Source organism: Chenopodium quinoa, unplaced genomic scaffold, assembly GCF_001683475.1.
Source record: "Chenopodium quinoa cultivar QQ74 unplaced genomic scaffold, ASM168347v1, whole genome shotgun sequence".
In the NCBI taxonomy this organism is placed as follows: domain Eukaryota; kingdom Viridiplantae; phylum Streptophyta; class Magnoliopsida; order Caryophyllales; family Amaranthaceae; genus Chenopodium; species Chenopodium quinoa.
In genome coordinates this window covers 564,604-587,768 of record NW_018743863.1, presented here as the reverse complement: position 1 = coordinate 587,768, position 23,165 = coordinate 564,604, and the positions used below count along the sequence as shown (strand labels likewise).

At 38.8% G+C, this 23,165-nt stretch overlaps 2 protein-coding genes and 1 long non-coding RNA gene across 3 annotated transcripts; 2 read left to right on the top strand and 1 right to left on the bottom strand.

Annotated features, from left to right (window-relative positions):
- Positions 1-1,108: 1,108 nt before the first annotated feature.
- LOC110686522 (RNA polymerase II degradation factor 1-like) lies at positions 1,109-1,804 on the top strand. Its single transcript, XM_021863142.1, has 2 exons — positions 1,109-1,425; positions 1,576-1,804. The coding sequence occupies exons 1-2, from the start codon at positions 1,109-1,111 to the stop codon at positions 1,802-1,804; spliced, it is 546 nt and encodes a 181-aa protein (XP_021718834.1).
- An 11,369-nt stretch (positions 1,805-13,173) lies between these two features.
- On the bottom strand, positions 13,174-18,695 carry LOC110686501 (26S proteasome non-ATPase regulatory subunit 14 homolog). Its single transcript, XM_021863117.1, has 6 exons — positions 18,450-18,695; positions 18,178-18,355; positions 15,727-15,808; positions 15,028-15,204; positions 14,774-14,941; positions 13,174-13,529 (listed from the first exon to the last, which is right to left on the bottom strand). The coding sequence occupies exons 1-6, from the start codon at positions 18,580-18,582 to the stop codon at positions 13,338-13,340; spliced, it is 930 nt and encodes a 309-aa protein (XP_021718809.1). The 5' UTR covers positions 18,583-18,695; the 3' UTR covers positions 13,174-13,337.
- Positions 18,696-19,377: 682 nt separating this feature from the next.
- On the top strand, positions 19,378-20,902 carry LOC110686487. The gene is made up of 3 exons (XR_002504197.1): positions 19,378-19,636; positions 20,135-20,189; positions 20,546-20,902. It is a non-coding gene; the product is annotated as an uncharacterized LOC110686487 (long non-coding RNA).
- Positions 20,903-23,165: the final 2,263 nt, after the last annotated feature.

The following is a 23,165-nucleotide window of genomic DNA, read 5'->3' as shown; positions in this document are numbered from 1 at the left end:
GCCCTTCCCAGGGTACCGGCTGAGGCTTGGGATTCCATAATGGAGCCGGGACTATTTAAGAAAACAACTGAGCCATTGGATGATGGGACACAAATCATTGTCCCTAAATTCTGGGTCCCTCATCCGGACTGGTTTAGAAACGAGGTGTTCCTCTCCGCCTGGCCTCAGCACCCTTTGGGACAAACGTAGGTTTACTCCTTAACCGACATGTTGTGCCGCTTGTATGATATTTGAATGCTTCTCACATTTTCCTTTGTTATTTTGCAGAAAAAGGACTCGAAATGACTCCTCCTGAAATGACACCGGCTTAGTTTGCAGCCGAAGTAAGGAAGGAGCAGTTGGAGGCTGAACGGGCCCAGCTGGCGGCCAGGGCTGGCAGGGTAATTACCCGCTGACTTCTATACCACCTGCATATCTTGTTAATTATTTTGATATTAACTTTTGATTTCTTATCTTTTGCAGACGGGGAGCCAAAACGTGCCCCGCTCAATAAGACAAATGGTCAGGAGACCAGGAGAGGAACTCCCGCAACCGACCTCTCAAAGGCGAAGGACCTCAACTGGCCCCGCCCCAATCTTAGCCGGCGAGAGACCCACGACTGCAGGCAAAAGTTTGCAAACCCCAGGTGGAAGCTCGGGTCCGGCTGGGGCAAGATCTAGGGAGCCTGTAGTTCCCTCGGGCCGGGTGCCTGCTATTGCATCCGGCTCTACTGCGGCTGGGGGTGGTGGCACCCCGCGGCCTGAAAATCAAGGTATGGATTTCACTTTTGACCCCCCCTGGCCGTTTGGGCCAGTTCGAGTCAAGTCTCATACTTCTCAATCAAGAGAGACCTCCGGCGACCAGCTGAATATAGGGGACGCCTATGCCCAACACTTAACCAATGTCTCTCATGATGCAGATACTGCTTCCCATTTTTTGGATATGCAGAATTATGCCCGGCGAATGCTGAGGACCCTTACCCGGTCTGAGAGGGAAGAAGTGTCGGGTATCAACCAGGTCAATCTTGACCGGATTAACTCTCTACTTGCTAAGGTAAAAATACCGGATGGGGTACTTTTGTTCAAAATTACTCTTTGTTTATGACTGACACTAACTCCTTTTCCGGATAATGAAAACCCCCTTGCGGAAGAAGCAAGAGGAAGTAAGGGATGCCCAGAAACGGGCAGCCAAATTACTTGATGTATGTCAATACAACTCCATAATGCTTGAAGTCAAAACTAAAGCAAGAGAGATGAAACAGGAGGAACTCATCCGGGAGCTTACGAATGCTGCTGACAATGCCAACAAAGCTGCTGAGGACTGCAAGGTCGAAATGGATCAGCTCAAAGCAGACATCAACAATTTGAAGGAGGCTGACAAGGAGAGGGCTGGTCTAAAGGACGAGGTCACTCGGCTGGGGAATGACCTGGAACAGGCGAAGGGCGAGTTGGTAAGAACCAAAAAACAACACCTAAACTAGCTATCGGTTGAGCAAAACCGGCTGGTGGTCGAGAATGAGCGCGACTGTGAAGCAGGCATGAAGATGGCATGGTCCATGATCCACCCGGATACCGACTTTGCTTACTTCAACTTCAGGTACAAATACGCTACCGAAGTATTTGATGCTCAAGTTCTCAGGCTACCACAGCCGGCTCCTTTCGATGAGTGGGACAGCTTGGAGGAGGAGCAAGCGGCAAAGACTGTGCCGGGTGAGGCAAGAGAGGCCCAAACCCTAGAAACTCATGGTACCCCTGCAGCCGGCCAAGACCAGCCGTCAGAGCAGCAGCAACCAGAACAGCAACAGCAACAGCAGCAGCAACCATAGCTTTTTATAAAGAATTTCATCCGGCCTGCGAGCCGTGTAGCCTTGTATAGGCTAACATTGAGATTTTAATATATATGTAAGAGTATGCCGACTGTGTCGGTTTTTTATCACTTTCAATTTTTCTTTTATTTTTGCAACTTTTTAATTATCGCAATTTTGTTTTGCATGCACTCGTGATATGCCGGATGTATCAGCTATGTATGCCCCTGGATGGTTGGTTTCTTAACTGCTATGTCTAAGCAGGCAGTCGTTCATAGTTGTCCGGTAGGTGTATACAACAGGTTTGTCCGGCTGCAGGCAGGCGGCCTTGGACCGGACGCATGCGTTGTGAATACTTATTAGCTATGAAACAAGGTCTGGCCTTGTATCTGGCATCTTGGCCGGCTCTATTGCTTTCTTGCAAAAGCCGGTCGCGAACTTATCAATACAGAAGCTACCGCCTGTAATGCGTTGGGGGATATAGCAGGTTGTAACTTATGAAGCTATTATCCGGTTGTATTGCCTTAGGACAATAACTAGTTGTAGCTACGACCAAGATTGTCGGCTGTATTACATTGGGGCAACAACCGGTTGATATTTTTACGATATGGTTTCGTAGTTAATAAAAATTAAACTTTAGGAGAAAAGCGGGGTCCGGCTGTGATGCTTTTGGGAAAAGCCGGCTGCTGAACAAGATTTTATAAACTTGTATTGCCTTGGAGCAATAGTTGGGTGTATCTCGTTTGCAATAGGTCATTCAAACATGCGTGGGTTATCTTTAACCTATCTGGTTAAAGCCGTTTGAGTTCATGATGCTCGAATTTTATCAGCATGAGAGAAAGGATGATGACAGCTTTGGACTCGTTGAGGGTTGGACGGCCCAATATGAGGTTGTAGGCAGTCAATTCCTCAACCACCAAAAATTTGACGACCATGTGTCGTCCTTCCCCTTTACCTTCCAGTCGGATGGGTAGGTCAATCCAACCCACCAGATGCACTACCCCACCTCCAAAGCCGACCAGGGGGTGGGGAGCCTTGTGCATGCTGCTGGGCTTGTTCTTGAGCTTCGTCAAGCAACGATAGCTAATCAGGTCAGACGAGCTCCCGGTATCAATTAATATCCGGCCAACTCTCTTATTGGCAACTTTACATTCGATGACGATTGGGTCATCGTGGGGCCGCCTGACCGTACCCCTGTCCTTCTTAGAGATGAAGGCCTCAGGGAAGGTGTCTTTCGACGCCTGGCCCTCATCCTCTGAGCTGGACAACTTCCTGATGTTGTCCTTGGCACCCCGGATGGTGGGACCCCCGCTAGCAAAGCCGCCTGCAATGGTGTAGATGTGTTCTTCATCAGTGTCAAAGCTTACAACCGGCTATTTTTACGGTTGTCCACCGGAATTAGGATTACCCTTGGGCTTTGTCATATAGGACTTCAGAGCCCCCTCATCAGCCAGACGGTCCAATAGCCGCCTGAGGCTGTAGCAACCATTGGTGTCATGGCCAATGTCCTCATGGAATTGACAATACTTGCTCTTGTCCCGACTTTTGACAACGCTCTTCAAAGGAGCCGGTTTCTCAATAGTAAACCGGATTTTTATCTCCATGAGGATGGAGGAGCAGTCCTTGTTGAACTCGTACTTGGGGTCGTACGGTTCCAACTTGTTTTCCTTTTTCTAGGACAACTGACCTGGGCGGTCAGCTGCCCAGACTTCTTTTCTTTTCTTTTCTTCTCTTTTGGCCGACTGTTGGGGATGAGTGTTTGATGGCACAGAGCTCCGTCGCCTGTATGTAGGCTTCAGCCTCCATTAGTGTCTCCTAGAGGGTAGCAACCCTCTTGCGGACCAAGTCGAACTTGAATGTTGACCCGTCCTTCAGACCCTTGAAGAAGTCTTTGTATGCAACTTCGTCAGACATTTCTTGTATCTGAATTCTCATCAAATTGAACCGCCTGACATAGGACCGAAGTCCCTCCTTGTCTCCCTGCTGGATAGCCCCTAGATCGAGACTTGTCTTCTTGGCAGGGATGTTCATGGAGAAGTTTGACGCAAACAGGTATGCAAGCGTCTTGAAGTTATTGATGCACCCAGCCGGCAGGTTGCCGAACCACCGTTGGGCTATGCCCTTCAGCGTTGCTGGGAAGCATCGACATCAGGCGGCATCATCCAACCCCTGTAGGTACATGAGGTTGGTGTATGCCATCAGTTGGTCTTCCGGGTTGGTGGTACCGTCGTAGGTACCCACCAACACGTTCTTAACCTTGGCCGGCTGTGCCGCCTCGGTTATTTCCCGAGAGAAAGCCGAAGGCTGTTCCCTTAGGTTTAGCAGGCGGAGCTGTCAGTCCATGGGTTGGACTGTGTTTGCCGCCAGTCCTCTAAAGGGAGACAGCTGCATGTAGGGTGATCCGGTTCCGTATGGTTGTTAAGGCACATATGGGACCTGATGGATCACATGAGAAGCAGTACGAATGGACGTGCCGCGTGACTGGCTCCTTGGGTTTGTTTTCGAATGCTTCATTGAAGTATTACGGAAACTGTCTGGGTAGATCGACGTAGAAGCCGACTGAGACATGCTCTGACTTCTCTTCTCCTAGACGAACATCCGGGCGTCAGAGAAGGTCTTCTTTGACCCATCCGGCTGTACCTGCCGGATGGCCTTTCGCTGCCCAGACTCAGGAAAGCGAATCTTTGAGAGATCTATCAGGGGCCCATCCGCCCCCTTGGGCTTGGGGTGAGGAGTAGGCACCCGGTCTTTGATTGGCTTCTTCCTAGAAGCCTTCTTAGCCGACTGACCCTTGTTGGGGCAAACGGACTTCTTGATTATATCCTTGATCTCCCCTTTGAAACTCGTCATGAGTTTCATGAGTTCGTCTCTAGTGACGGGGGTTGTGCCCTCCAAAGCCTGAGGCTGCCCATGGTGCTTGGCGCCTGGGTTGCTTGGACCAACTTTGTCCTGGCCTCGTTCCTTTGTTTATTTGGAACGGAGGCGCCTAGAACGGAATGACCCGTCTGGGGCCATGTAGGTGTCGACTTCATAGTCGTCACCACAGTCATGGTCCGTGTGGACCTCAGGGCCAGTCATGGGCCGGCTACCCTCTGTAGTTGGTACATTATCAGATGTCATCTCAGTGGTACTCTCCCCACAGACGGCGCCAAATGTTTCGGGGTTTTTTAATGTGTCCTGCGGGAGAGTTACAGCACCGGGAATGTACGCCTGACTTCTGTACCTGCAAGAGCACGAAACTCCGGTTGGGTGGAGTTCCGCCTCTGAAGATCAAGTTAGTATGATTCTGGATGAGTAAATGGGCGAAAAGTAAATGTGTTTTTATCACTGATTCAGAGAGATTCCGCAATTAATATTGCTCGGGTTTCGTGTATGTATTTATGAATCGGCCATAAATGAGGATTGTTCCCCTATTTATAGTGGGGGAGGCATATTCCCTTATTAGGGTTTTGATGTCACGTGTCAGCATCTGGTTGGATCCCGCTAAGCCTCTGGTGGGCTGCCACGTATCATCATACTATGCGCCACGTGGCATAGGGTATTTTTACCTTAAACAATGTTCAATGCAAAGATTCAAACGGTAGACATAATGTCGAATGTCTTCATTATACTTCATACGGATCACATAGGGAGAATCGGGTAATACATTTGTACTCTTCTTAGCACTAGAGTTTCTTGCAGTTCTACGTTCTCGTACCATCGTCTAAGAAAATAAATAACCACATCATAAGTACTTAATAAAGTACTATAAAACACATAGATCCCTTATCGTGATTCCCACACTCACGGCTTTCCTAAGCTTAAATCAATTTACAAAACTTATATATACAGTATTAAACCTAAGTCTTTAATTTAATTCATTTTAGTCCCTAAATTTTGAAAAACCTTGGCTCTGCATACCAATTTGTAACACCCCCAATATTCGGATCTTTGTAAAATGATAAGATTAACCTTTTTACCTTTCAAAAACAACCATCGAACCTTGGGAGTGTTACTGCTACACTTATTTTCCGTAGAAAATAAATGCAAAGCAAAACAAAATACCATTTTATAAACTAAGTGATCTAAGTGACGACAAAGATAAAATAGTCGTTACATCCAAACTGTAAAACATTTTAAACAAAACATTAATTAACGAGGAAATAAATAAGTTCGGAATTAAACTAAATTGTCTTAGCTACGTGATTATTCTAATGTTTCCTCACACGTAACCGAGTACTCTCTTACCAACCTGCAAAATAAATCAGAAACAAGAAAAGAGATAAAACTCCCAAAATCAGATAAACTAAGTAATTCCAACCCCATCCCGTAAAATAATTAATTCTGGTTAAAAAAAAACATTTTATACAACATAATTCTATCGACATTATAATAATAAGTCAAAATCAAGTTGTCACATAAAATTTATTACTTTAGTTAAGAAAGGGAAAGAGAACGCCAGTAAGCCGGGACTAGTCCCTGTCACCACCTACTTTACAGAGGGTCGCGTGTAACCCTAAATGGCCATAAATTACAACAGAATGTCCCTAGTGTGCACACCCCTCACTAATACCCATCGATTAGGAGGAAGACTAAACAGCAATATACGTCAATTTAAACCAACTAGTAGCAACCATAACTACTAGTGGGCAACCTGTTCTTCACCCTTTCGGGTAAAATTTCCTTTCTTAATTTTAATGTACATTTAATAGATTAAATTGTCCAATCACATTGCACACGAGTATTGCACGAATCAATTTAATCCCAAGTGACAGTATTTCAATTTCAATATTATTATAACATAGTCATTTTACATGACATACTAGTTACAACTCGTTTCCCAATAGGCCTTGGAGACCGTCAACCACATATAATCAATAGACCAACTCCGAAGATTTTATTTTAAAAAAAAATACTTAAACGATACCAATTAATCAAATTTTCGAAAATAGTTATACTAGTTCACAATTATAGAAAACTAGTATATAATTTGATTCCACAACTATCATACAGTAACACACTCATCACATATAAGTACACAAGCACATAGTTGGCACACAATATTTCAAAACAAGTTCCTAACGGGATTCTAATGATGATGGACATTGAAAATTACCTTGAGTTACGTGTAAATCTCAAGGTTAGTATCTCCGAAACGTTCACCTAGTAGCCTCCGTCTACAAATAAACAGATAATAATACTAAGTCAGTAATACCATACACTATGCCTCCAACTCGTTTACATAAGTAGTACGAAAGAAAACTTTTTATTTTTTTTTTTTTAACAAAAAAAAATAAAAATAAAAAAGAAACGAAATCGTATAGGAAATCAGTGGTGCAATTTTATTAAAGTCCACTAAATGTTAAGGAATCAGTAGTGCTCCTAAGGAACTCCACCACCATTCTACGGGATTGCAACCAACTTCAGGTATGTTAACCTGCTTCCTCCCTTCGCCCCTTTATTATTTCTCACTTATGTGTTATTATTTTTTATTTTTTTTAAGAAAAAGGCATATACTAAGAGCAATTTGGTGAATTTGGCAATTTCAGAAGAAGGTGTGCTAATACGGCAACGGTGTTGACGGCAAGAGTTGAAGCTATGGTGGTCTAAGATGGAGACAAGAACAAGATTCAATTTGAGTGCCAAAACGTTGGGTTCGTCGACGGAGTTATGGTTTAGCAATGAAAGGTGTTAATTAAAGACTACTAGCCGAAAAAATTGAAGCTTAATTGACTAGTTAAGGTCATCTAAATAAAGAAGGGATTATGAGTTATTTGAGCTCTCATACCTATCAATCAATGGAGATGAAGGGTGGAAGAAGAAGAGTAGTATTATTTTTTTTTATTTTTTTTTTGTGTGCTCCCCTTCTCACAGCCAACAATTTTATAATGTGGAAATTGGGTGAGATTGAGGTTTGGGATAGATTCAAGTAACTAACTATGATAAGATTAAACATTCAAATTTTAGATAAAATAGCTTACAAATAATCAGTTCCTGGAATTTATCCCAAAAATCAGTTTTTTTTTTATTAATAAATCCGAAAATAAAAATAAAATAATAATTATGAAATTTTTTTTTTCATGTTATATAAATTTGAAAATAATTATAAATTTAAAGCTTTATATTAGAAAATAGTTGGTTAAATATAAAAAAAATTGGGGTATTACACTTACCTTATAGTTCATGAAGAGGCATTAAGTGACATAGGAAAATAGGCTATACACAAACAGGACACTTGTCTGAAAGGACAAGTGGCAGATTGAAAGGAATGGTGTCCTTCGAACAAGTGTATTATTCCGAAAGAGAGTTCGGAACTAATTTGGAAAACTAATTATTCAGTGAGGTCAAGTGATCGGAATGCCTAGCTGGAGGCCGCTACCGACTAGTAACATTAATGAATAATTAATATTACAGCTTACTCTTGACTGACCCTTCGGGTCACACCCAATTGTGTAACCAAACCAAGGCGACGAATTAATCCGGAGGATTAAATAAGTCGATAGAGATTTTACGAACTCAAACGTTGGATTCCGAGCTTAGAGCGTCGAACCCGAACGTTGCAAGTCGAGACGACTCTAGTAGTCGACAAGACGAGAAACTAATCAAATGACATATCATGCTAAAAATAGAACGAGGCCTAGTCATGCCTCGTATCGAAGGCAAGAGACTAGGACCGCAAGCACTAGGCCACCGTGCCATAGCATCCATCGCAAGGCCCAGCTAGGCTGACCTTGCTTGTGTGCTGGCTGGGGCGGCCTAGTGGCCTACGCACCAAGGTAGCCCTAGCTGGGCTTGCCTAGCAAGGCCAGCAAGAAACTGGCACTTGTGGTGTTGTTGCTACTTGCGGTATGCGCACGGGCCTGCGGCTAGTGCGTGGGCTTGCGGCAAAGGCTAGCAGGCCTAGCCTTGTGCCGCAAGGCTGCAAGCAAGGCTGGCCTTGCTACCTTTTTGCTGACCGGGATAGTTGGGGCATCCCCTTGCATTGTTCTCCAAGGTCAAGGTGGTCCTCCCACCTACGTACTCTCTCTTATGTGTTGACACTTGTCATTTGATTATTTCTCATGCTTTTAATTTAATTTAGAGTTAAATTAATTCATGGATTTTCACATTTCACCAATTCTCCAACATGGAAAGATGATGGGAAATCTTGGAAACAATTTCCGATAAATATCAATCATTGGGTATTGGGAATTTCACTTAAGTTGGTGAACTCTAAGGGATCTCCCAAAGTGTTAGAAAATCTTAGTTCGTAAACTCTAAATAATCTTGGTCTAGCCCTGTCTAAGCTACGGGATAGGGGTCAATTCGGTAATCGAGGGTGTGAGACGTTGGAGGTCTTGCATTTGTGGGGCTTGAAGTTTTCCAAATCCGAGCTCGATTAGTGAGTGAAGCACGCACCAAGGGTGAGCTTCTTTCTCTCTCTTCTCTTTATGTGTTTGTGTTTTATTTATTTGCATGCTTTTATTTATATTGTAATTATTATGCATGCGATCCGGTTTACGAGTTTTGTTTTCGCACGATGTCGGACACCGCAAAACCCAACAATACATTGAAGTTGAATTGTGGCCAACTACATTACCTGCTAATCACCAAATTCTATCGAACCGCAACTTTGAATCCTTGACATTATCAAATAACATAACTGCCTTGGCAAATAATTTAACTTCAGTTCCAACAACCCACCAAAACCCATCAGTTTCACTTCCTCCTTTCTACTTTTATCTAGAGATTTGATTACCCTCGAGTAAAACATATCAACCCTACATATCACGTTTGGACCCTACATTCAAAAATCATAGGAAAGGGGTTCATTATCTAATTAAGTATATTACCAAACAAATAAGCAATAAGGTAAATGCTTTACTTGCAAAAGATATACACCATACCTTACTACACTTCCTCGTCTGTGTATTGACAACATCTTACCTAGCCTTCAAAAGATCCCCTTTGCTAGGGTCAATCAGCTTTTCACAACCAAAATGAAGTAATTAGAACAATTATAAAACCAAATCAACCCAAACTACTACAAAGCCACTTTTACAAAGACTACATTGTCTTTCACTTTTACCTTAGATATACTATGGTTTTTCCTTCTTCTGTCATCCTTAGATTTATGGGAAGAAGAATGTGCAGAATTTTGAGAGCCGCTTCCATCTTCACTATTGCCTCTTCCACTCGAATCATATTGAATATCATAATAGTCATCATATTCAGCCCTTTTTCTTTTCTTCACAACCCTTGAAGAAGATGATTCTTCACCACGAACAAGCTTTAAATCCGTACGACCATCGTGTCTTCCCATTTTCTTGTAATATTAACCAATAAAGAGAAGAACATGTTATACATTGAACAACATCATTACGTGTACAAAAAAACACAAGACCATATAACTAAATTGCAAAAGCACAGGCTAAAATAAGAACACTTAGTAAACTGCACTACATATTGCACTAAACCACATCAACTTGGTTTCAATTAACATGCAAGTATACACTATTAAAAATTTAGTTGCTTCACAACCTATAAACTTCACATTTTGCCAAAATTAGTTTGTTTTGATTTATACATTGTTTATACCTAATAACTTCTTAATTCAATTAACAAGTTCAATCAAACTACATTACTCAAATACAAATTGATGAGTCTATTTTATATATATATTTATTCCTCGTTCCACGGTCATATTTGTGCTTATTTGAGCTCTACAGAGCTATTTTTATTACTAATATACGTTTCCTAGTGTATTTGTAAAGTTGGTATTAAATTGTAGGAATCTGCAGATTTATGATAATTCCCGAACTTAATGAGCCACTATGAAGATATTGGGGTTTGATCGTATTTTATGACCATATATTTGAAACCCAAGACCGAGCTAGATAAATTTAATTTGGTGAATAAGGGCTCGGTTAGAGAAGAGAATGAGTCACATTATTATCATGGATCAATTAAGTGCCGCAGACCAAGTATGAAAGAAAGAAGAAATGGGCCCAAAGCAAAAGAAGGCAAGGCCCATCTCGTAGCATTGCTGACCGGGCCCGATCTTGCGGCCCAATGCCCGATCGGGCGGGAGAAGTCCAAGCACTGTTAAATTGCTAATTAATGTCGACTACTCGTTTTTGGTGGGTTGGGTAGTAGTACAATATAAAGCCTATTAGTAGGCTGACGATAGAGAGGTTAATTAGATTATTTTACTTTTCCATTAATCTTAGTTGATGGTTTCGGTAGTATAGACTATAGAGCACTTAGTTCTCTACTTTCAGTATTAGATTCCTTTTATGTTTTAAGGAGGATTTTTAGTTAGTTTGGAGTTTTTCATTAGTAATTCCGTATCTTTAATTATTAACGATCTCGTAGTTCCATCACTTTGTTATTATTATTTAATTGTTCCTGCCGTTAATTTACTCCTTTTTGCTTTCTTTTTTTTATTATTAGTTTTCATTATTAATTGTTTTCAATTATGTTAATTTAGTTACTTTGATTAGTTTAATTATAAATATGTGTGAGTAGTTAATTACTAGGGTTCTTGGGGGATCCATATTAATATGAAGGGATGAATTATTTTTGTGGATTATTGATATTGCATGATAATTTCTTATTGAATTGTTTTAATTCTTTACAATTGGATTATGAATTGAGTAGATGTGATTTGATTGTAAAAGTATAGCAATATTGAATTGATGAATCGGGCATATGTTAATTTGATATTAAAGGTTATTTTCAATAGGAACTTAGATCTAGTAAATTGCAAGAGCCTGTTAGATCTATGTTGATTAATAAATTGCGGGAGCCTGTTAATCATGTTATGTTTGCAATTTTAATCGTTGATTGTTATGTTTTATCCCGGAGTATTAATTATTGGTGAACCTATGACCCTAGGCTTTTTTTTATTGATTATTCCCTTAGTTTAATGATTGTCGTAGTATAATTCTCACAATTCTTACTTATTTCTTGATAATTTAGAGTATAATAATTTATTAGGAATAAAAGAACATTGTTTCCATGTGGATTTGACCCTACTTCCCTATCTATTTTAGTTAGCGGTTTTAGGAATTACTTTTGATTAGGTGATACGACTTTAGCCTGTCACAAACCACGTACTATATGAATGAACAAGAAACCAAATCAAACCATTCATTCAAATTGAAACTTAGAATACCTTTTCCTTTGCGAATTCGTCTGCGACCAACACTGTTTTCCTTTCGCAAAACAAAAAAAGCCCTAATTCAACTTATTAGAGCTTCGATGAACAATGTTTGACTTCCTTTTCCGCGAAAAACCCTATTTTCGAAGACGAACAGCTAATGATTGACCAACGAAGGAATGATATGTGGGTAAATGTCGAAGAACAACGAAGAACCCTAATTTCACCGGGGATTGTTTAATTGGGGAAATTGTAAGTGTAAAGGAGCATCATTTTTTGAATAGGATTTACTCGCCACATAAGCAACAGGGTGGCTAGTTGCCAAAACGGGTTTCACATGTTGGCAACGGCTGAGCTTGTGTTTAAAAATTTCAAATCTGGCGAAGTTACTATCCTGCCCCTGTGATGAACAAACCATTTCCATCACAGTTAGGCATGGGCTGCTAGTAAGATTTCATCTAATTCTTGAAAAAAGAAAATTTTAAAAAAAGTTTCTAAATCATGTTGAAGAGAACAAAGTTTAACACAATACTCAAATTAAGACCAATTTATAACATTAATCCCACTTATACACTCAAAATGACACAAATACCCCTTAAAGATGCTTATCTTGTTTATCAATATGAGAAACACGAATTCACCCTTAATTTATGTAGGGATGACAATGGATCAGATTTAAATCAAACCCTAAAGATTCTAGTTCAATCCAAAAATTAATCGGACCCTAAATCCAAATCCAAGTCCTTGTCCATCGGAGTTTTCAAACATCCAAGTCCAACTTCGCTAGATTCAAAACTCAGAATCAAAATCCAGATCTAAATCCACGTATATTATTTTTTTCTTGTATAATTGTAAATTGCAAATGCAAAGTCTCTATATTTTTAGATGTAAATGTATGCACCAGACCATGATCCTTATAATACAATTTTAAAATTCCACCATAAAAACAACATTAAATAGCCACCATAACAATTGATCTTGAACTCGGGTTGAACATGAACTAGGATCCATATCCAAGTCCAGCTTTTCAGAGTCGAACTTATTTTCAGCCTCATATTCGAATTTTATTTTAATGGACTCTAATCGGACTATTTTCTTCAAATCGAGTCGGATTTGAGACGGAATCATTGCCATCTTTAGTTATGGGGTGAGGGTAGAGATTATTAGACTGTGTTAGGTTTCCTCAATTACATCATGACATACTCATTTGAAAAAGAAAAAAAAAAAAAGTGCATTTAAAAATCATGCAGATGGCTTGTAGGTAACAAAACATAAAACAGGGATTAGCAAAATAATCATAGAAAACAAACACAATATTTCCATGATCTGACTCACTGTAATAATGTGAAACTAAAATCATAATATACGGGTGTAGATCAGTGATTACAGAAGTTGAAGTGAAAAATTTAGAAATTGTACATAGGTTGTAGAACTTCAGAATACAACAGTGTCTAGCATGGTACCCAATGTCTGAACTATGTTAGAGGACATCAAGTTCGAGACATGTTCTTCAAGATGCTTCTTTGCATCCTGTCTTCCCACATTAGCAATTGCGAGCTTCTCTGGGGACAGCTCATCCTCCTCTTGAACAGCCTTGTTGTATTTTATCGCAAGATTCAGCATTTCCTGCAAAATTTTGGAATGTCAGTAAACACATTTTTAGAATTCCTCGCACAGATTATATGTCATAATATTAGTTTAGCAAGAACAAAATGCTTGTGAAAACTTGGACAAGTGAGACATTCCCAACCCTAAATCCACCTTTTTAATTCTTTATTTTTTTTTTTAAATCACACAATTCTCAATCAAGTTAAATCTCATTATTCAATATATGATTGGTTGAGGTTTTCAAACCACATTCTAATTTAAGCTCACTAAATGCCAACCCATGGTTGAACCCTACTGAATACTGATACCTAAGAGATTGGAGGTGATATGCAAGACTCCCCTATCAAAAAAAAATTCTCCACTAAACTTCAGAATATATCTATCACATTTTGAAACCAACTAGTTCCTACTTTTATTGTTTATAAAGCTACATTTTGAAACATATTTTTAATTTACACTGATGCTACTATATTAAGTGAGCTTAAGGGTAATATGATGATAAATATTACACTCATTTCTCACTAATTTGTGAACTCAAGGTAATATCACTAATATGATGATAAATACTACCATTGGCAGTCAATTTAGAATGGTGAAGAACAACTAGGGGCCACACTGGATGAACTTAAAGGTGATGTTACTCCCACAAAAATGCCTAAAAGCAATTTGGATATGTAAGGTGGGATTTGACAAAACAGAAAAAAAAAAAAAAAAAAAAAAAAAACCCTAACTCAATGTCCTGTTAACGGAACAAACAATTCATCTCCAACATCTTTGAATTTTTTCTTTTCTTTTCTTTTTTTTTTTTTTTTTTTTTTTTGTGAAAAAATATGCAACAAGTTATTTGACTTCTCCAGTAAGCTTTCACTTTGATGGGCATTATAATATTATCTATTAGCCAGTTCAACTCTTGTAAGCTTTACTTTGATAAGGCATAAATAGCATCAATTACACTATGTTTGGATTTAGAGAAATGAAGGAAATTGTCATAACTTGTTTGGATAGCATATGGAAAAAGGAAAGGGGAGAAAAATTGGAATGATCCATTTTCCTTCCCCTTTAATAAACCAAATCCTTTCAATATTGAAAAGATTTAGAAAGATCTAAGCTCACCCTCTCCTCTCTCCTTCCTTTCCTTCCCTTTCTCCCTTCCCTTTCCCTTCATAATTTCCATCCAACCATAGTGTTATGGATAACTTAAAATTGGTAAAGCTTGATATTGAGCAATTGCTACAAATCTTAAACTCAAAATTCCTACATACCTGGACAGTCTGTTCGTTGGTCTTAGAATGAGAATCAAATCTCTCTAGTGTCAATCCATCAGTCCATTTCTTTTTGTGAAGGTTCAATAACATCTTCTCCTCTAGTTCGTTCTTCCTGTAGTTGATGGCTATGGAATAGTAATGTCTGTTCAGCCCATGGATCAATGCCTGGAAAGGACGTAGCAATCAGAGAGAGAACTATAATTGTCAAATGCAAATATGAATATCCATACAAAATCCAGTCCCCCACTCACCTGAATAGATGGTTTATTAAGATGTCCAAGGTTGGATGTTGTCTGACGAGGCTCTTGACCAAGCATCATGGTCTGTGGGTTGATCAAACGAAAGGCATCAATAACAACCTTCCCCTTGACACTCTGTATTGGATCCACCACTACAGCAACAGCTCTTTGATTTAAAGCTTCAAAACTCTGCAGTCATTAAGCAAAAGTTGACAGAGTTAATTGAAAACTAGCCTTCTTATTGTTAATGAGATAGTTAAAGATAAAACACATACTAGAAAGCAGAGTTGATACAACTATTTTATTGTTTGAATGAAGTATTGACAAATGTCAACAGTAAATAAAGTTATCAGAACTCAGAAGACTAACAGCACATAAAAAAACACATGTATATGCAGATTGGAGATTAGAGGGGGAACAGTACTTTGATCCACCAGAGCCCAGTCTAATTGGGTCATAGACACCCAACAATCAACACTAGCAGCACCAAAAATGGAGGAGAATCATGGAAGAACATCAAATTACTATCCCGTGCATTGACAAATTCTTCCCAAGCCCATAAATGTATAACACTACCATCATCCAAAACAAATGACTAGCTCCTTAAAACTGCTGCGAAAACACAGGGACTGGACCATGCTCAGAGGACATGTAGAGAAGCCAATAACTAGCAGCAATTAACCAATTAAAGCTAAAATAAATTATTCAGACCTGTTGAGTGTTGATATCTACGCCAGAAAGCCAGCAACCAAATCCAGGATGCGAGTGGTACCATCCAACAACCATCTCTGGCCTGTAAAACAAGGAAATAATATTTAACGCAGCTAATTCACAGAAAGAATGAAAAGCATACAGTGTCAACACAAAAAAAAATTTAATTGAATACAGTAGCAAAGAACATATACTGAAAAATTACATTTTCCTAATTGAACCAATGCTGTAATGGAATAAAGATATATACTGCAAACAAATAATCCGCTGAATAAAAGGAAGACAGGAACCAACCCCAAAGGTAAGGCCCAAGTAGCTAACAGTAGTCAAGTAAAAGAATGTAACAAACAAGCTTATTCCACATGATATCATTTGTATACAAAGAGAAAAGAACCCATGTGTAAATTGGAAGTAGAAAGGGATAAGTCCTGGAATTAAGTTGGATTGGATTATAGGTAAATGCCATAAAGGGGTAATAAAATTCAGACAAAAGAAAATAAAGGTTACAAGAGGTGGTTGCAAGGGAGATTAAGTATTGAAAATTTGAAAGTGTAATAAGAAAGAAGAGAGGAGGAAACTATTACCCTCCATGGTAGAGGTGGGTAACTTCTCTACTAACATTACAAGGTTAACATTTTCTATATTCTTTGATACTAGCACTACCATATTCCCTCTGAGCATGTAAAAAGTATGAGCCCAAAAAAAAAAAACCTCATTCCAGGTGTTTAGTTTAGGCCCATAACAATAACCTAAGCGAGCCCTAACCCAAGCATGCCCATAAAAGGTATATACACTCCGATCTAGTTGATAGGGAAAACTAACACAATATAGTTGCAAAACGTAATGGTGTGAATTGTGATTCAATAACATATGAAGCATATAAGCAAGAAATAGATCAAAGAGAAGACTATCAACGACTCTCTCTCATTCCAAAGCATTGGAATACTATAAGGTGGTATCAATTCTTCAATCTTGGTCAAAGTGAAGGAGAAGACATTCACCAGAAATGCAATAGCTAAAGGATTGCTTCAAGGTTTATATATATATATATATATTTTAAGCTTAGTCACTAGTTAGATCGTTGAAATAGTGAACCAGAAAATGTTAAAAAGAAAGCTAGGGGGCATAGCATGTAAATAACTCATTAACCAACCCATGTCTTACTAAAAACATAGAAGAATAGCCGAGTTTGACTTGTAAGAGAGAGAAATAGTTGAAATTCAACAAGAAGTAAAGCCAGATGCCACTACTTTCTCTCTTCAGCTTTTCCCTCTACTTCATGACAAAATACTTTGAAATGCTTCAAAAAAATGAGAACACAATCATGAAATCTAGAAAGACGGAACACAATTTTTGTGTTTCTCAAAAGCACAAATAAATATAATCCATGAATAAAAGTAATATATATAACGAGTAGGTTACAACAATCAACAATTAGAACCTATCATACATGATTTGTGCTTAAACAGTAAAGGAGAATTGACCCACACCGAGAACAGACAAATCTAGCATAAACAGAAAAACTTTGAGCACCACAAGTTTAAATTTAAAGGATGAACATCATATTAAATATCCATGATACAGCAGGTAACAGCAGAACAATCCACAAAAATTAGAATATTTTAGACCAGCAGACAGTTAACAACAAGAAGCACTAAAATCTATCAGCAAAGTGGAACAATAATACTTGCTATAAGGATTTCTAATATACACAACCATACAAAGGTTTGAAAATCATGCTGCGCTAAAACCTTCTGAAAAAATTCCAACTAGCTTCAAAATGATTCAAGTATTCAACCAAACCAAAGAGCTAAGCTTATAAAGATATGGAGGCAATGCCGTACCAACCATATTATACTCTTTCTAGCTTAAAAATCTTAGCGAAATGCCAAAATCATATTCCATGAACCTAACAATCTAACACCTACTAGAGAAAATGAAAATGAACATCTGCCCTCTCAACCTTCGGTTTTGCATTCTCAATCATCTTCAAGAAGGGGTCTTCATAATTTTTTCCCCGCCTCAAACTTCAAAACCACAGAGACACCACAGAGATTGCATAAACTCCAAATTTATAGTATATCCACGTCCTCGTTGACATAAAATGCGAGTCACACTTCGACAGCCTTGTTTTATGTACCTTAGACTTATTCATTTCAAATAAATGCAAACACGAAGCTAAATTCTAAGTTTATATCCAAAAAATTTCAATATATACAGATTTGAATTGTTTCGAAACAACTCTACTAATTTCAAATTAGTAATTAAACATCCTAAGTTACAAATACATCAAGTTATAAATTATTTGCGAGAAAACAAATCCCCAATTCTTTCGATAAGACTACTGTAGATGGAATAAAGAAGCTGATCTGCTAAATATAAATAACATTTACAAAAATCTAGCACAATTCAAGACAAAAACCCTAAAAAAATCAAAAAAGAAAAGAATACCTTCCAGTTTGCTTAAGCATATCAAGCATGTTAGTCTGGAAAACATGGTCAACAGCTTCAACACTTACACCAGTACCACTCTGCGGCATAGCGAAAACATCAACAACCCTAACAGTATACTCATCCACAAATTCACCCAACATCAATCCCATTACTTCCATAGGTACACCAGCTCTACCTACAAATCCAATTCAAAATTAAAATCCAATTCATAAAATCCCAAATCAAAACTATAAAATTAAATGCGAAAAATTAGGGTTTTGAAAAATCACCATGTTTGAGCATCTTAAGGAGAGCGAGGGAGGAGATGTAGACTTGTTCGGAGGTGTCGAGGGTTGGAGAATCAGGAGGTGGGTGGCCGAGTGCTCCTCCTGCGCCGGCGAACATTCTGGTGAGTCTATCCATCGTATTCTCTCTGGTTTACTGGAAATCAGGAGGTGGATGTGTTTCGATTTGTTTTTAACAGAGAGAAGTGAAAGATCGGAATCGTTTTTTCTTTTTGTGCACGAAACTGAATATAGATGGTACGATGGCAATGTTAGATGGATATCCGTTAATTCGATTCACCCGTTTAAAATAAATGATTGAAAATCTAAAATAAACGGACGGAGTGGATGACTGATCAGATCGGATCGGATGTGAATAAAGATTTTTTCACCCGCTAACCATCCACCCACCAGTTTAATAAATGTAAAGAATTTTAATCTAAGAATTTTAATTAAAAAATTTTAAAATATACAATAAAAATACTTTATTTTGTTGCAAATTAGTTTTTTCAACAATTATGTAGTTAGTGTTTCCTTTTTATTTGAAAAATATTAATAATTCATGGTAAAAATAACCATAAATTAAATTTTATGTGAAATTTCTTTTCATAAAATGTTCATCCATTAGTCACCCAACCCACCCGTTTTATCCGCGGATGATTGATGGACGGATATGGATGTTGGTTGAAGCGGGTGATGGATGGATGTGGATGAAGCAATTGGAATGATGAATGGATGCGGGTGAAGCTCCATCCAATCCGAATCTGATCCATTGTCATCTCTACATACAAGTAGAGGTCTAGAGGAGGTGTAATACCCCAAATTTTTTTAGTATATTTAATCAACGATTTTTCTATAATAAACTTGTAAATTTATAATTATTTTCAAATTAAAATATTATAGTAAAAAAAAATATTATTATTATTATTTTCGGATTTATTTAAAAAAAAATGGAAAACTGATTTTATCAGTTGGTTGTTTCGGATTGAAACAAGAAACAACTCTATTTGAATTTTAACCTTATCCTTCATATGAGTCTTCTAGATACATAATTAATCCCTAGGTATACTTAATGTATAAATATCTCATCCCATCCCAATTGTCGTGAGGAAACCATTGAACCCTCGAGAAGCTATTTTCTCCGATTGCGTTGTTCGCTAAAACCCCTTACCATAGTTGTCTTTGGTATAAAGGTAAGCCATGTTTCTTCTCCTCTTTCCATCCATTTTAGATGAATTATTACCTCCTTTAGTTGAGCATAGGAACTTGATATTCTCAAATCGTCATTAATGTTCGATGATGATGTACTTCAAGTCTTCGCCCATGCTTAATCCGCTTCATATATATATATATATATATACTATGTCCTTTTAATTCCTTTCGTATCAAATGGTATGTGAAACTCAAACCCACTGAGTTTGGAACTCAGTAATTCAACTCGTCACCCATTTCCTTCTTGTTTTTGGTTTCTTAATCATGTCAATTGATTTTACCTTTAATCTTTGTTTTAACGAAACTAATGGCTAGCCTACAAAATTTGACTTCAATATTTGTTTTTTTACTCAATCTACCAATTAGTTGTTTACTTTTGGGGTAATTAGATTATGGGTGGTAATATAATAATCTTACACCCAACTTTTCTATTAATAGTATAATTATCTAACTTAGGCCATTTATTTGTTTAATTGTAGATGGAGGCTACTAGGTGAACGTTTCGGAGGTTATTTATCTTGAGCGCCACTCAAGGTAATTTTCAATGTCCATCATCTCTAGAATCTCGTTAGGAAATTTATTTCGATTTATTGTATGTGCTTGTATGTGATGAGTGCATTAATTAACGTATGATACTACGGGGTCATATTTTTTATATCTTTATATTTTGTGTACTAGTATAAGTATTCTCGAAAAATTGATTAATCGGTATCGTATAAGTATTTTTTTTTAAATACTAGGAATTGGTCGATTGATTATATGTGATTGATGGTCTCCAAGGCCTATTGGGAAACGAGTTGTAACTAGTATGTCATGTAAAATGACTATGTTCTAATAGTATCTGATTTTGGGAGTTTTCTCTCTTTTCTTGTTTCTGATTTATTTTGCAGGTTGGTAAAAGGGTATTCGGTTACGTTAGAATAATCACGTAGCTAAGACAATTTAGTTTAATTCCGAACTTATTTATTTTGCTTTTTAATTAATGTTTTTTTTTTTTTTTTGTAAATGTTTTACAGTTTGGATGTAACGACTATTTTATTCTTGCCGCCACTTGGATCACTTAGTTTATAAAATGGTATTTTGTTTCGCTTTGCATTTATTTTCTATGGAAAATAAATGTAGCAGTAACACTCCCAAGGTTCGATGGTTGGTTTTGAAAGGTAAAAAGGGTTACTCTTATCGTTTTACAAAGACCCGAATTTTGGGGGTGTTACAGGAGGTGTCAAAACGGAATTAATGAATAATTAATATTACAGCTGATTAATTGAATAATTAATATTACAGCTTAATCGTGACTGAACCCTTCCGGTCACACCCAATTGTGTAACCGAACCGAAGCGACGAATTAATTCGAAAGATTAAATATGTCGATAAAGATTCTACGAACTAAGACGTCGGATTCCATGCTTAAAGCGTCAAAACCAAACGTCGTGCGTCGAGTCGATTTTAGGAATTGACGAAGACGAGAAAAGTAATCAAATGATGTATCGTGCTAAAATTACAAGGATAGCACGTGCCCTAGCCACGCCTCAGATCAAAGGCATGTGGCTAGGGGCCGTAAGCAAGAAGTACCAAGCCACCACAGCCATCGCAAGGCCTTGCTAGGCTAACCATTGCGTGCGGGCTAGCTGGGGCAACCTAGTGGGCCTACATAGCGAGGCCAACAACAAGGTTGGCGCTTGCGTGCTGCTACTATGGCCACGCCGCTGTTGCTGAGCCTGTGTTGATGCTGCTGCGTGCTGCGGTAGGCGCATGGGCCTGCTAGCTATAAGCGTGGGCTTGCGACTAAGGGCCAGTAGTCCTAGCCTTGTGGTGCAAGGCTGGCCTTGCTGCCCAAGGCTGGGCAGCTGCCCAGCCTAGCTGACCAAAGTGGGTGGGGGCAGCCCTTGCCATGTTCTCCAAGGTCAAGTTGGTCCTCCCACCTACTCCCTCTTTGTGTGATGACACTTGTCATTTGGTTATTGTTTCATGGTTTTTAATTTAATTTAGAATTAAATTAAATCTAAATTTTGCATTTTTACCAACTATCCCACATTAAAAGATGATGGGAATTCTTGGAAACAAATCCCTATAGATACCAATCATTTGGCATTGGGAACTTCACTTGAGTTGGTGAACTTTTAAGGGATCTCCAAAAGCGAGAAAACCTTTGTTCGTAAACTCTATGTTATTTTTGGTCTAGCCTCGACTAAGCTTCAGGGTAGGGACCGGTTACGGTTCGGTAGCGAGGGTGTGAGCCGTTGGAGGTTCTCGCACTTGCGAAACTTAAACCATTCAAGTCCGAGCTCAACGGTATAGCGAAGCACGCTTCTAGGGTGAGCACTCTTTCTCTCTCCTCTCTCTTCTCTTATGTTTATGTTTATTTGCATTCTTTTACTTATGTTGTAATTATTACACATGCGATCCGGTTATCGGGTTTTATTTCCGCGCGGTGTTCGACACTACAAAACCCAACAATTTTCATTATTTTTGAGTCGAAATCGGGGTTTGTAGGCCAAAAATAGCATAAATGTGATTTTAATCTAATTAAAAACGACGTCCTAATCTAATTAGGATGCTAAACCAGAAATTTAAATCCATTTAAATCACCTTAATTAATTATTAGTCACAATAATTAAATGCACGCGGCTCGTGATACCGATGTAAGGTTTTGCGGTGTCTAACACCGTGCGGAAACAAAACCCGCCTAAAGATCTGTGCATAAATTAAAGCAACTAAACATGCATGCAATTAATTAAACAATAAACACATAATAATAAAGAGAGAGAGAGGAAAAGACGATCATACCCTTGATGCGTGTTTTCCACTTAGCACGAGCATGAACTCACGAACGGAGACAGAGCCTCAAACGCTACCCCTCAAACGTAGTCCACCCACGTGCCCAAACTTGGCTAATATTATCGCCTAGGGTAATATTAACAGTACTTACAAGAGGATCTCTTTATAAGGTTTTCTCAATGGAGATGCCTTGTATAGAGTTCAACTCTTGCGATGATTCCCAAGGGAGGCCTTGGGTATTATAGGAGAAGCATCTCCATTCCCTTGATTTCCAATCAATGTAGGACTTTGCAAAGTTGAGAAATAAGTGCTTTTAATTTAATTCTAAAATAAATTAAAATACAAATGACAAATAATCAAACAACAAGTGACACAAACATGGGAAGGTTAGGTGATGACCATAAAGGAGGACCACAAGGCCCTCTTTGCTCCCCAAGCAAAACTGGGCCCAATAAAGTGTGGCTAGTTGGCAGTTGCCTTGAGCAGCAAGGCCTGCCCACGCTGGTAGCCTTGTGATCTCGCGCGCTTGTGGGCGCTGCTGGGTGATGCTATCGCAAGCAATGCTCATCAGGCGCAACGCTTACTAGTGAGGCCCATCACACTATGCTAGCTGCTGACCTTGCTAGCTCGTGCTGGCAAGGCCCGCACTCGGCCAGCATGCCCAGCTCGCCCATGCGCGTGGATTGCTAGGCTTGCGGCCAGTGCTAGCGAGCAGCATGCACTCGGCCAGCA

Excerpts from the sequence above, each read along its gene's own strand:
- LOC110686522 (XM_021863142.1), top strand. The coding sequence starts at position 1,109 with ATGAAAACCCCCTTGCGGAAGAAGCAAGAGGAAGTAAGGGATGCCCAG. Across the intron at positions 1,426-1,575 it reads CTGGAACAGGCGAAGGGCGA|GTACAAATACGCTACCGAAG; the intron begins GTTGGTAAGAAC and ends CTTCAACTTCAG.
- LOC110686501 (XM_021863117.1), bottom strand. The coding sequence starts at position 18,582 with ATGGATAGACTCACCAGAATGTTCGCCGGCGCAGGAGGAGCACTCGGC. Across the intron at positions 15,205-15,726 it reads TAGATATCAACACTCAACAG|AGTTTTGAAGCTTTAAATCA; the intron begins GTCTGAATAATT and ends TAATGACTGCAG. Across the intron at positions 14,942-15,027 it reads TTAATAAACCATCTATTCAG|GCATTGATCCATGGGCTGAA; the intron begins GTGAGTGGGGGA and ends CGTCCTTTCCAG.